The sequence below is a fragment of the Schistocerca gregaria genome, chromosome 1, assembly GCF_023897955.1.
Source record: "Schistocerca gregaria isolate iqSchGreg1 chromosome 1, iqSchGreg1.2, whole genome shotgun sequence".
NCBI lineage: Eukaryota > Metazoa > Arthropoda > Insecta > Orthoptera > Acrididae > Schistocerca > Schistocerca gregaria.
In genome coordinates, this window is record NC_064920.1 from 1,066,615,480 (window position 1) to 1,066,629,172 (window position 13,693).

The 13,693-nt window shown below is 42.3% G+C and overlaps 1 protein-coding gene across 4 annotated transcripts in view; it reads right to left on the bottom strand.

Annotated features, from left to right (window-relative positions):
* LOC126281384 (carboxypeptidase Q-like) overlaps positions 1-13,693 on the bottom strand; it is an 83,656-nt gene that overhangs the window by 49,707 nt on the left and 20,256 nt on the right. For all 4 annotated transcript variants that reach the window (XM_049980337.1, XM_049980330.1, XM_049980312.1 and 1 more), the window contains exon 4: positions 9,232-9,472. In XM_049980337.1, coding sequence (XP_049836294.1) covers positions 9,232-9,472 — 241 coding nt within the window. The remainder of the gene's footprint in view (positions 1-9,231; positions 9,473-13,693) is intronic.

Genomic DNA, 13,693 nt, shown 5'->3' on the forward strand with positions numbered 1-13,693 from the left:
TGTGAAGTGAATGCAGCTTCAAGCCAAATACAGCTGAAGTCTCAGGGCAGATGTAGCCTTTGAGTAATGTTCAGATGTTTGATCATCTGACTGGACAGAATCAGTGCCTGGGGCCACATTGTGAAATGAGGCAAGAGCCTAAAGCAGTTCCCAGTCAGTGAAAGGTTCATTATACACTACCCAATCACATTAATGTGACCACCTGTCAGAAGCCTCAATAACCAACTTTTGCACTGCAGACCACTGCGAGATGTGCAAGAAGAGAGTCAATCATGTTCTGAAAGGTCCCGACAGGGTTGTGCAGCCATGCCAACTCCAGTGCCACAGCCAGCTGCACTAGGTTTCTTGATTGAGGATCCACGGTGAAAAGACCTGATCAAGGTGGTCCCACAGATTCTCGACTGGATTTGATGGCCAGTGGAGTACGGTAAATTCATCCTGGTGCCCCTCAAACTACACACATACATTGGGAGGTGGGTGACATGTTGCACTGTCCTGTTGGCATGTACCGTCATTCGAGGAGAAAACAAACTGCATGTGTCGGTAGACATGGTCCCCAGGATACATGCATACCTGTGTTGATCCACTGTGCCTTCCAGAATGATGTAAACACCCAGGGAATGCCACGAAAACATTCCCCAAACCATAACATTCCATGCTCTGGCCTGTACCCGTTGCTTTCAGGCATTTTACATAGTAAACACCAATGCCCACCTGTCCGGTGGAGCATAAAATGTGATTCATTTGAAAAGGCTACCTGTCGCCACTCAGTGGACATCTAGATGCAGTGTTAGCGTGCAAATTCCAGCCTTAATTTTCAGTGAACAACAGTCAGCTTGTGTGCATGAACCAGATGTCTAGTGCAGTGTCCTTATGCAACAACATTCACTGAATGGTCGTTGAGAAGACACAGTTGGCAGGCCCTTGGTTCATGTGGGCAGTCCGTTGCTCAACAGTTTCACACCCATTCACCTGTACACGTATCCGCAGCTGACATTCACCCCTTCAACTATCATTTGTAGTGCACCACAGTTGCTTCGGCATCAGTTTTGGATAGTGCTATTTTGCCATGCACAGTTCACTTTTACCACAGCAGAACATAAACAGTTTTCAAACTTAGCTGTAGAAATTCCTCCAATCTCTATGTGGCATACAGCAAAACAGTGCTTAACAGTATTGGTTAAAAACAGTCTTGGTTGCAATTTTAGTTTTCTATTTTTCAATGACGTGTTTCGCCTTATTTAGGCATCTTCAGGTTATCTTTTCAAGATGGATGCGAGAGACACCAAGATCTGCCTGTAACAGAATTCTGTTACTCGTTCCTGTTAACGCAAAAGCGTTATGCAGATCTTTGTGTCTCTTGCGTCCATCTTGAAAAGATAACCTGAAGATGCCTAAATAAGGTCAAATGCGTTGTTGAAAAATAAATAACACTTCTGCCCTCAGGCCAAAGGCCAATGATAATGTCGTTTTGAATTTCACGTAAATCACTCTTTTTCCACATTGCGACAATGTCTGCACTGTTTTCCACGTCCGTGTCCCCCCCCCCCCCCCCCCCCCAAACGTGCTTTATAATCTTCTTCCAATGCCAGTGTTGCCACTTTCCATCTTTGAGTAGTTAGTGCACGTTGATGCCAAACGTAGGTGATGGTCACTTTAATGTGAGTGGACAGTGTATAATTCAGCTTAGCAGGGGTGAAACATAGACGGTTGTCTTCAACTTGTCTTTGAGCTGTAAGATGTTCAAGTAAGAACTGATACATCAGTACAAAAGATCAGCCTGAAGGACAAGACCTGGAACAGTTGTTGATCTTTGGAGGCCCAGAAGACTACAGACTTGGCCCACATGGGGAGGAAGACGCATAAATTCCAGAAGAGGAGACATAAGTGTTCCCAGCACTCATTCTTACCATGCTTAATAGGATAGCAGGCCTTAGCAAGAAGTCGTTTAAAAGTATAGAAGGCAGCCTGTGCAGGATACTGCTTAAGACATTGCAGTGTCTTACAATGATCCTAAATAGCTGTTGCAATGTCTTCCAGCCATCAGGGTAGTGCCCAGTCACAGAGTGTGTTTGCAGAAAGAGGAAAAGCAGTTCCAGCAGTGCGGGTGACTGCACTGGAGACATTGCCCACAATCTCGTTGATGCTATCTCACAGACCAAGATTGAAAGTTACAGCAGATGTATGTAACTGGCAATTGGCTCTTGGACGAGCCCACTGTGGCGGTGACAGGAAAGTGATAAGATGACCGAGAAGTGTTCAATATCACAAAGATCATCACGAAGCAACCACGGTAACAAAGCCCCAACATCTGCAAAAGAAATCGTAAGGTCGATAGATGGAAAGGTGCCATGAGTGGAACTGATGTGGGTAGGAGAGTACTGCAATGGAGGAGGCACAGATCAATATTGGAACAAAGCTGGTGAATCACAAAGCACCAACCGCAGAAAATATTACTTCCTCACAGCCTTGAAATCTGCAAGTAGGAGAAGAGGAGCGAGAGCTGTTGGATTATCTCAAGGGAAATAACGGCCCCTTCCTAGAGACGGACAATTATTAGAAATGTTGATGGGTATAGTAGTTTGCACTCACCCTGCAAATCACTCCAGCTGCCCTACAGGGGCCAATATGATTCCGACATCCTCGGTAATCGCAAAACATTGGGGAATGGTCATCAGTGATGCGAGTTTCTTGGAGGGCAATATAGACTGCAGGATAAGACAAATTAGCTGTTGCAATTGCGGTAAGTTACAGTAGTATCAATTACAGTTCCATTGGATCATCATTTTGAGGGTGTCCTGGTTAGGGGTAAAGGGGGCAGGAGGGCCGCTCACATCCTATGACTACTGTCTGTCACCAGTTCAAGCACGACAACATCAACAAATGTTAGCTCAGCATCCAAGGCCTGGGGGGAGGGGTGGGTGTGGGGGGAGGGGGTGGGGGGGGGGGGGATCTGGCAATTTCAGATTCGCCTCAATAGCCTTGCTGTTTTTCTTCCTCTATTATTTGCAACTTATGGTGGCCCAGATTCCTGCAAGTGTTTACCTACTTTGGGTCTGGTGGACAGATGAAGAGGGAGCAGCTCTGGGACTCACAAGCTGCAGCTCCCTCAGTCATTGGCTAATGCCAGGATTCTGATCTGTAAGTTTTTGGGGAGACAAGTCCTGAGAAGGAGCCCCGTCACCAGTAGATACAGAAGAGGTAGAGTGCTGGAGAAAATGATGTGGCAACGACAAGAGTGGAGGGCACTTTTATATCTGGTTTGGAAAAAATTGAGGTTGGTGGGGAGGCCGGGGTGTGGGAGGGAGTGAAAGCAATGACTTTTGCAGAATTGTTCATCAAGTTGACGGATACAGGCATTCAGTTCTTTTTTTCCTTTTTTTTGCCTCAGTACATTATTCTTACATTGACACACAAACATGATGTTCATAAGGACAACCTTCGTGGGGTGGTCATCCGTAGTTTCCACATTTTGGATTTGCTGTGGAGCGGGATGACATAAGACCAAAGTGTAAACATTGGAAACACCTAAACACGTCATGGGTGGGGACATTAAGTTTCATGTGCACCATAACTTAAGCTTTTTCTGGAAGCACATTTCCTTCAAAGACTAAGATGAAAGTGCCTATATATGTTCAGTTATCCTTGGAACCGTTCAGTAAGTGTCAGACAAAATGCACACTCACCATTTGAGATTAGCTGGCAGCTGCTTGTTTGTCTGGAATGCAAGGTCTCTGTGAAAGATAACTCACTGTACCATATTCAGATTTTATATAGGGCAAGTCACTGGTAGATCACCCATCATTCATACGTCTCAAGAGCTTGAGATTGTGTAGCAGAGGAGGCCTTGATCAATAGTGATCCATCGTGCATTTTTCCCAATCAGTCAACTTCTTCAAATTTGTCTTCTACCAGTAGCACAGAAAATAATGGCTTTGTCACCACAGAAGTATCTCTATCTGATTTAGTACACACCAGGTACTAGTAAACTGTTAATTCCCAGTCATCTGGCTTTTTCCTCTTCCCATGGGATAGCCATGGTAGGGAAATCAGTAAGACTGTAACTTTCCACAATGACATATGTAGATTTGTCTGCTGAGATGGCCACAAGAGAACGGCCTTTGTGCTGGTCCTGTGTGATATGATTCATGCGCAAAATGTCTGGCCTGATACCACACAATCTGATCAAGGGTTCTCCCATGCCACAGCATAGATCATCTGGCATGATGGCTACTGCCGGGAGTTCCGATGCCCCAGTATGACCGACATCTTTTCCTTGGCACGCATGGAGTGCTAGCAGAAGTGTGATCCCTGTGCCATCAGGAGGCTCTACCACAAGGGTATGTAACGACCTCACCACTTTGGATTGGTTACTGTGTTTGATTTTAATTGCATATATGAGTCTATGGAGTTATTGTGCATAAAGGGTCATCAACACTGTAGGCACTATAAGCTATTTAAGGCATTCTTCCCAGTCAATAAATACTAAAGAAAATAATTTGAAAATGTTTGTCAAATCCAGGATGAGAGCAAACTTACTTTGACCAAAAAGTGTTGTGAGGGAAGTGAATGGGGAGGTCGATGAAAGAAAGCAAAACTGAGGACATAGCCACGTCACCATCATTCTTGAGAAAATGAGAAGTAAAGATAGTTTGGGATAGGAGATTCTATCTATATCCGAATCCCGCTCCAGCTACTGCCGGGTCTGGGTGCTGACGAGTCCTCTCCATTTGGCTCGGTTCTCCCACCACTTTTCTTCCACCACTTGCTGCCAGGTCACACCTCTCCTTTCAACAGATATTCTCACTCCCATTTTCCACCGTGTTCTTGGGCGCCCTCGAGGTCTTTTCCCATCCATCTTTAGTTCTTCCATAATTTTGGGGAGTCTCTGCCCATGCATCCTCTTAACATGCCCATTGCATCTTAATCTCTTTCTTTCAATTTCTTCTCTCGTACTTTCTTGTTTGAGGTCCTTTCTAATCTCTACAATCCTTACTCTGTCCATTCTCGTTTTCCCTTAACTGCTCTGAGAAATTTCATTTCCCCTGCTTGCAGTCTGCTCCAGTCCCTTTCTGTCATTGTCCATGTTTCTCCACCATAGGTGACAATAGGGATGTAATAATTCTTATACATAAGGAGTTTTGCTCTTTCTGAAACCTCATTATTCCAAATCAGATGTTTTATTGTTTGGTAGAAATTGCCTCCCTTCTGTAACCTCCTATTAATTTCGTTAGTTATTCTTCCATCCCTAGATATTTCACTCCCTAAATAAGTGAAACTTTCTACCACTTTGAGGGGTTCTCCATTCAAGGTAATATTTCCATTGATTCCTTTCTCTCTTCCAAATACCATTACTTCACTCTTATCTTTATTTATTTTTAATCCATACCTTTTCATTATTATTTATTTCCACGCATCAAGCTGTAATTGTAAATCTACCTCTTTATCACCCCATACTACCATATCATCTGCAAAAATCATCTTTTTGTCTTTTTCTTTTACTATATCTTTAACTGCCCTATTCATTCCCTCCATCACAACATTAAAAAGTGCAGGAGATAGAATACTTCCTTGCTTAAGTCCTTGTCTTATTTCGAAGTATTCAGAGTTCCCCAATGGTGTTCTAATTCTACAATTGTGGCCTCTGTACATTGTCTTTATAACATTAATGTATCCATCTTCTATATCTATCTTCTTCAGTTCTTCCCAGAGTCTTTCCCTGTCAACTGAGTCATATGCCTTTTCTATATCTATAAAAACCATTATCACCCTTTTGTTATACTCCCAACTTTTTTCCATCAGTTGACGGATAGAAAATATCAGGTCGATCGTGCTCCTTCCTTTCCTAAACCCATGCTGTTCTTCACTCAGCTCCTTTTCTATCTTTTCACTTATTCGATTTAGTAAAATTCTTTCAAAAATCTTGGCTGTATGACTCATGAGTGTTATTCCTCTGTAGTTTTTACAAAGTCTTTTATTGCCTTTCTTGAAGATGGGAACAATGTCTCCTATTCTCCAGTCGTCAGGTATTTCACTATTTCTCCACACGCTTGATAGTACTCTATACCGCCACTGCATTCCCACTGGACCTGCTGCTCTTATCATGTCCACTGATACTTCATCAAGTCCTGGGGCTTTCCCCCCATTCATCTTCTTCACAGCTTTTTCCATTTCTTCCCGTGTAATTTGTCCTAATTCTGCTTCCCAACTTCACTCAATTTCTTCATTATTTGTTGTTTCCTCATGTACCTGATCCTCAGTGTTTAATAGCTTCTAAAAATGTTCTTTCCAGAGATCTTTTATATTCCCTGGATCTTCAATAATGGTACCATCCTCTGTTTCCATCTTTACTGGTACTTCAGAAGCCTTACTTTTATTTTTCATCATTAGCTTATTGCTCTTCACATCTTCTTCAAGTTTACAAAAAAACTCTTCCCATGGTTTTTTCTTTGCTGTTTCCACTATTTCTTTGCACTTCTTCTTTTCCTCTATATATCTTTTATGGTCTTCGTCATTTTTAGTTTTCCACCATTTTCTCCATGCTCCATTTTTTCTTCTAACTGCTTGGGTTGTGGTATCATCCCACCAACTTGTCTGTCTTATTTTTTCCTTTCCAGATGTTCTGCCACATACTTTTTGTGCTGCTTCGACTAAAGTGTCTTTGAATAAACTCCATTCTTTTCCTACATCGCAGAAAACTTCTTTTGTAAATTTTTGTGTTATTAATTCTCTGTACTTCTCAGCACATTCACTCTCCTTCAATTTCCAATCCCGTATCCTCATCACTTTCTTCTGTTTTCTATTTTTCACACACTGATTCATTTTCCATTGTCCCACCAGTAATCTATGGTCTCCATTTGCACTCACACTTGGAATTACCTTCACATTTGTTACTTTCTCTCCCCATTCCCTATCTACTAGAATATAATCAATTACACTCCTCGTTCTTCCATCCCAACTGTATCTGGTGATAACATGACTTTCTCTCTTCGTAAACCAGATGTTTGCTATTTTTCATTCCATTCCTCTGGCACAAATCCAGGAGTCTTTCCCCATCTTCATTTCTGCCTCCATATCCAAAACATCCCAATACTTGCTCAAATCCCTTTCTGTCTTTGCCTACCTGTGCATTAAAATCCCCCATCACTATATTAGCACTCTCTATATGGTTTTCTAACACATTTTCAAAGTCCATCTTCTCTTCTTCGCTACATCCCACTTGAGGTGCATAAATCTGGATTACTTTTAGTGTTTCTTTTTGGAATCTCAGGTTTAAGATTATTATCCTGTTTGACATATATCTCACATTTTCAATACAGCTTTGTACATTCTTATTCACCATCACTGCCACACCATTTCTTCCAGACCTGTTATTCCCACTCCAGTACAGTTTTCCTCCTGCTCTCAAATTCTTTTCACCTTTTCCCTTCCACTTGGTTTCGCTTAATCCCAATATATCTAACTTCCTCTCTCTTAGCACATCTGTCATTTCTTCCCTTTTTCCATTGAGGGTTAATATATTAAGGGTGCCAATATTTAGTTTACTTTTTAGTCCAGTTGGTTTCATCTTCTTGTACTGATGAATATCATCAGGTCTCCCATCATTTGCACCAGTACTTGAAGAAGCAGTGGGGTCAAATCCTGAGTGGTTCGTTCCGAGGCTCGTCTGTGTTTTGAAAGCAATATATGACGACTTTCCTACTGGCTTGCTAGGCCTAACGCAAGGAAGGATTTTCTGTTGGGGTTGTCTCCCTTAGCCTTTGGAGTTTATCCTCCACCACAAGGCAGTGGTTCCCTTCTCATTTAATCCCCAGAAAGGAGGGTTGCCTCATCTGCCAGCTACGCCGTTCCGAAGTCTTTCTTCTCCGCCGTCGCTGCCATTAAGGTCTTCACCCGTAACCCTGGGCATGGGTTCCGTGTTATACCCCACGGGATTGGGTCCCTGCCTGAACTCAGCCATCCTAGCACTCCAGCCTACTGAAGTGTAGGATGCCCACCCCCGTGACGTGGACGCGCCAGACAGGAATTACTCCAGTGGAGGAATAGGGAAGGGCACCCTACCTCCCTGGAGCCATGTTAATGATTGTGTATGGTGCCACAATCATTGATAGGAGATTACACCACAAGAAAGAAAGTAGGTGCTGCAATAACTACAGGGCATGTGCTTGCCACATGCTTACAAAAGAGTCTTTAACAACCTGAGGGGCACCATATAATGAAATGCAAATATTTCACATAGCACTAGTGTCAGAAGCAATCTGTGTAATGAGAACTGTTGCATCCGATTAGTAGGAAATGAAATGTAGGGATGTCAAGCAAAATAAAAACATGGAGAAGTATTCTGATTAGTATAATGTAATGTTATACCTATGTAGGAGAGCGATTTGGCCACATGGAGGTGATAAAAGAAGAAGTGAAATTGTTGTACAACTGAATATTAGCAATCACAGGGCTCAGGATTTAGCGCATGCCGCAGTAGGCCCGGCCAGGTGACCGGTACGGGCAAGTCCAGGTACAAAGACGAGCAGTGTCACCGGAAATAGGTGATTTCTTGATGCAATAATTTACCAACAGCCATATGTATTGTAGAAATTTATTTTATGAAATAGGTAAATCTCAAAGCTGGGAATGTGGACAGCTGTTGCTTGATTGGTCTTTCTGCAGATGTTGCACCAAAAATGGCAGTGTGTCAGACAAGCTGAGAGAGAATTTTTTCAGCTCTCTGAGAATCTATAATAATTTAGTCAAGTATTAAATCAAATCTGAATATATTTGTATTAGCTGTGGGGCATGAAAGCAGATGTACGCGGCTCAAGCCTATGACTACCTTGAACCATTCTTTTAAAACAGACCCTTGAGTAGCCCATATACCTTAAGAACAAGTAACCACCAGTAAAGATGGCACTGGTTAGCTTGTATGGGATGCTGATAGAAAGAGCAACTACACTATCTTTAACTGTTAGATACCATCACAATAATGAAGTCATCCCATTCTTGATTGGTGGTACCGGTATAATCCCAGCTACAATTTTGAACATAGTTGCATAAGATAGTCCACCAAATGTCTTCTGTTAATGCATGAAAAAAAATTTATTCCAATATGACAATTACTTGAGTGTAACAACAAACATTTTCTTGATGAAATGACTGAATTTCCAGTTCTGAAAATCCCTTAAATTAATTACCTGTTGTGTCTTACATTTAAATTCATCAGTAATACCTCTTGCATACCTGATTGTCCTCCTTGGTCTCAGACCAAGCTTCTTTAGTATAACAAGAGTATTCCATGAGATGAAGGCTCCACCTCCATCATCCATGGCACCCTGTCCTACATCCCAACTGTCAAGATGACCAGAGACGACAACTACTTTCTCCGGCTTTGAACTGCCAACTATTTCTGCAATTGTGTTTCGTGATGTTGCTGGCTTAAGAGTGTGTGCTTCCATCTTGAGATGTATCACCAATTTATCACCTAAAAGCAAAACATTATATAGAGAGACATCACTGTAACTTCTGGCAAGTAGACTATAGAAAGACAATATAGTTGGATAGATAAAAAATTATTCACCAAGTGGAAGCAGAACACACACATAAAAGAAGGTTATAATTACAGAACCTTTCAAAGGCAGTGGCTCCTTCTTCAGGCAGAAAGATTGAAGGAGAAGGAAGAGGGGTGAAGGAAAAGGACTGGAGAGGTTTAGGAAAGGGGACAGATGTTGGAAAAGTCACTCAATACTGTGGGTCAGGGAAGACTTACAAGACTTCCTTACCCTTCAATCCTTCTGCCAGAAGGAGGAGCCACTGGCTCTGAAAGCTTGTCTAATTATAACCTTCTTTATTGTGTGTTTTCTGCCGCCACCAGGTGAGTAGAATTTTTACCTGTCCAATTATATTATTTTGTCACAAATTGATTGACGTTGTTGTTAAATCATAGAAAGTTATTCTAGTTACAATACCCAAAAGGAAAGAAAGGACATAACATAAGTAAGCACCCATTAAATGTTTTAGTCTGAAATTCACACAAACATAAATGTAGAAATAACAGAGATACATTGGGTAATTTTTTCACAGATTTCTTGCCATGTCAAATTTGTTTACATATAAAGCAAGAAATCCCTGAAATATTTATCCAAGAATATCACCACAGAAAAGCATTTTTTAAATATATCTGGTGTAGTCATAATATTGGTAGACTTAGCACTATATTTTTGTGTGCAGAAATTATAGAAGAACAGCATCTCATATTCTCAATTCTCATCTCAATCCTAAATTTTCCAAAATAAATTTCTTCATAAACAACACAGAGCGAAGTCATCAATGAAGACATTTAAGACAGAATGCTACGAAATGATTACCTTCACAACAATTCAGAGAGCAATAACATAAGTAACAACTGACATGTATACTAATTCTTTATAGTACTATTATTTTTTGTAGTCACACCCGACTTCCCACTTCGATATGAAAGGAAAGGGATATCGGCATTTAGTTACAGGTTTCAAATTTTTATAAAAAAGTCCTTTTGGGAAATAATTAGTTAATTTGAGACTGTTTTTGTTGTGATGATCTTCAGTCTGAAGAATGGTTTGATGCAGCTCTCCACATTAGTCTATCCCGTGCAAATCTCTCCATGTATGCAACCTACATTCACTTGAACCTGCTTAGTACTGTAGGAGTTGTCAAGCCTTGCTTGTTCTCCCTAATTTTTACCTCCTACCTCACCCTTCCTTATCTAATTAATTATTTCTTGACACCTCACAATGTGTTCCACTGAATTATACATTATTTGTAACGACAGGCAAGACACCAGATTTTTAGTCCATTATTTAGTTTCCTTTCTTTGCGCGTAAGATTACCCAGGACTACTTGTAAGTGTACTGTCTGAGAGCAAATTATGGACAATCTCCAATGTGGTAGGGCATGGGGCAACTGATCAACTTATATAACGGCCCTTCTTTCCACACTGTATCATAAGTGGCAATCAAGTCAACAAAGACTATTTATATCTTCAGTTTTTTCTTAAGCCAAGCTTTAATGTGTACAGTTAGGCTTAGAACCTGGGTTGTACAGCTGCTGTTTGGTTGAAACCTGCTTGTTCTACAGGAATGTTTTCCAGGATTCTAGTGGCTGTCCTATTTATCAGAAGTATCTCCAGAAGTTTATAAAAGCAGATGAGAAGTGCTTTTGGATGATAACTTTCTACTTTATCTGCAGGTTTCTTTGGTTTAAGAACAGTGATACATTTAGTAATTTTGAAAGCTTTTGGCGGGTGTCCCAATTTTGGAATTGATGTAAACATATTCATGAGCCATACCCTACCTAGTCCTCTTACCGCAGCTGTAGTAACAAAATAATACACACGACCGATCCAATTAAATATGGCTTTACTCACAAACCTCTGAACAATAATGGAAATAAACCTCTCGTGACTCCACACGTAACAAGACAAAAGAATCATACAGAAGGTGCAACTAAGCAATACACAGAACAACTGATGTGAATGGTGGAAACTAAGATAACTTAATGAGAGTGAGTCAATGCTGCTCCGTGTGTGTATATGTGCGAGTGCTGGTAGAAGGCATGGTGGAGCAACCTCTTGTGGGCAGCCTGCGACGATACAGCTGATGGTTGATAATTATACATGTATGGCGACATTGCGCGCGCGCGCGCACACACACACACAGTAGAAGCAGGATACATCACACCACTCCCTCATGCAAAGAGCGCGCCAGACGATGGAGGAGACATCAATGGCCTGATGAGAGCACGTTCAACAGATCTTGAGTGGTGGCAGGTGGTGCCAATGGTGGAGGCAGGACGATGTGCTGGCCGGGCACCAGAGCATAGGGCCAGAACACGTGGAGATGGGGGTACGGCCAAAGGTGGTGATCCTGTGCAGCATCCGACAATAGTGCTGGGGAAAAAATTCCATCGCCATCTCTGTGTAGTCATCAGCAGGCAGGTTGCGGTGCAGAGGGTATGGGGTTGGACGCACCAGCGATGATGGCTGAGGTGATGGTGATGGGTGACCGGTGGAGGCGGCCCAACCAGAGCAGCAAACTGTGGCAGTGGACCTGAGGCCAGAGATGGATCAGATCCCAGCACCGGGAAGTTGGAACCACAGTGCACCAAACGTGGGGTGCCTCCACAGCAAGTGACAGTGGTCTCAAGGTGAAGGGCCACACCCATGAACAGGTAATTTTTGGCAGTGAGTGGGAGCGCAACTGATCAAAGTGGCGAGCCACCAGCTCGTCGGCCTTATGGACATTGCATTCCCAGCGGTGTACAGCAGTGGCCGGTATCCACTTGGACTGATGACCAAGACCTCGTGCCCATGCTGGTGATCCTGGTTCAGAGAAGCTGGATGAACCCCACTGAGGCAGTTGCGATGCAGAAGATGGAGGAGCGTGCATGCCTGTCAGCCTGTAAGCATCTCAGCTGGGCTCCACTCCCCCATAGCCTGAAGTGAAAGGTGCTCAGGAAATGGAGAAGGGTGTCATTCTGCACAGAATCCACAACAAACTTTTGAATGAGGGTGGAACAGCGGAGCCATAATATGAAGATTGCCGTGACGGGAACAAAACAACTGGAAGGTGTGAAAAATGAACTGGGCTCCATTATCGGAAACTAAGGTACAAGGCAACTCCTCAATAGAAAAAAACTCTCAGAAGCATATGAATTGTGATCTCAACGATGTTGACACACACCGGAGAATTTAAGGAAACTGGGAAAATGCATCCACAACCAAGAGCATACTTTTAGAAGGGACTTACAATATCTACAATAATGTGTTTTCATTGATGGCATGTAGCGGCCATGGCCTGGGGGACAGATATGGCCTGGAAGATGCCTGTTGTCAGGCATACTGCTCACAAGCTGCAACAAAATTAACAATTTCACCATCAGTTCCTGGCCAAAAAAATGTCTCCTAGCTGACAATTTGGTGCGCGAAAGACCCCAATGGCCCAGGTGGAGAAGATGTAGAAGACAATACTGTAATGTGATGGGAATGACTAATCTGGAAGAGAGGGCTTCTGTACACAACAGCAAAACACCATCAAAACCACGAGAGGTAATGTTATTGTTGTTGTGGTCTTCAGTCCTGAGACTGGTTTGATGTAGCTCTCCATGCTGTTCTTTCCCGTGCAAGCTTCTTCATCACCCAGTACCTATTGCAGCCTACGTCCATATGAATCTGCTTAGTGTATTCATCTCTTGGTCTCCCTCTACGATTTTTACCCTCCACGCTGCCCTCCAGTACTAAATTGGTGATCCCTTGATGCCTCAGAACATGTCCTACCAACCGATCTCTTCTTCTAGTCAAGTTTTGCCACAAACTCCTCTTCTCCCCAATTCTATTCAATACCTCCTCATTAGTTATATTCAATACCTGCTCATTAGTTATGTGATCTACCCATCTAATCTTCAGCATTCTTCTGTAGCACCACATTTCGAAATCTTCTATTCTCTTCTTGTCTAAACTATTTATTGTCCATGTTTCACTTCCATACATGGCTACACTCCATATAAATACTTTCAAAAACGACTTCCCGACACTTAAATTAATACTCTATGTAAACAAATTTCTCGTCTTCAGAAATGCTTTCCTTGCCATTGATAGTCTACATTTTATATCCTCTTTACTTTGACCACCATCACTTATTTTGCTCCCCAAATAGCAAAATTCCTTTAC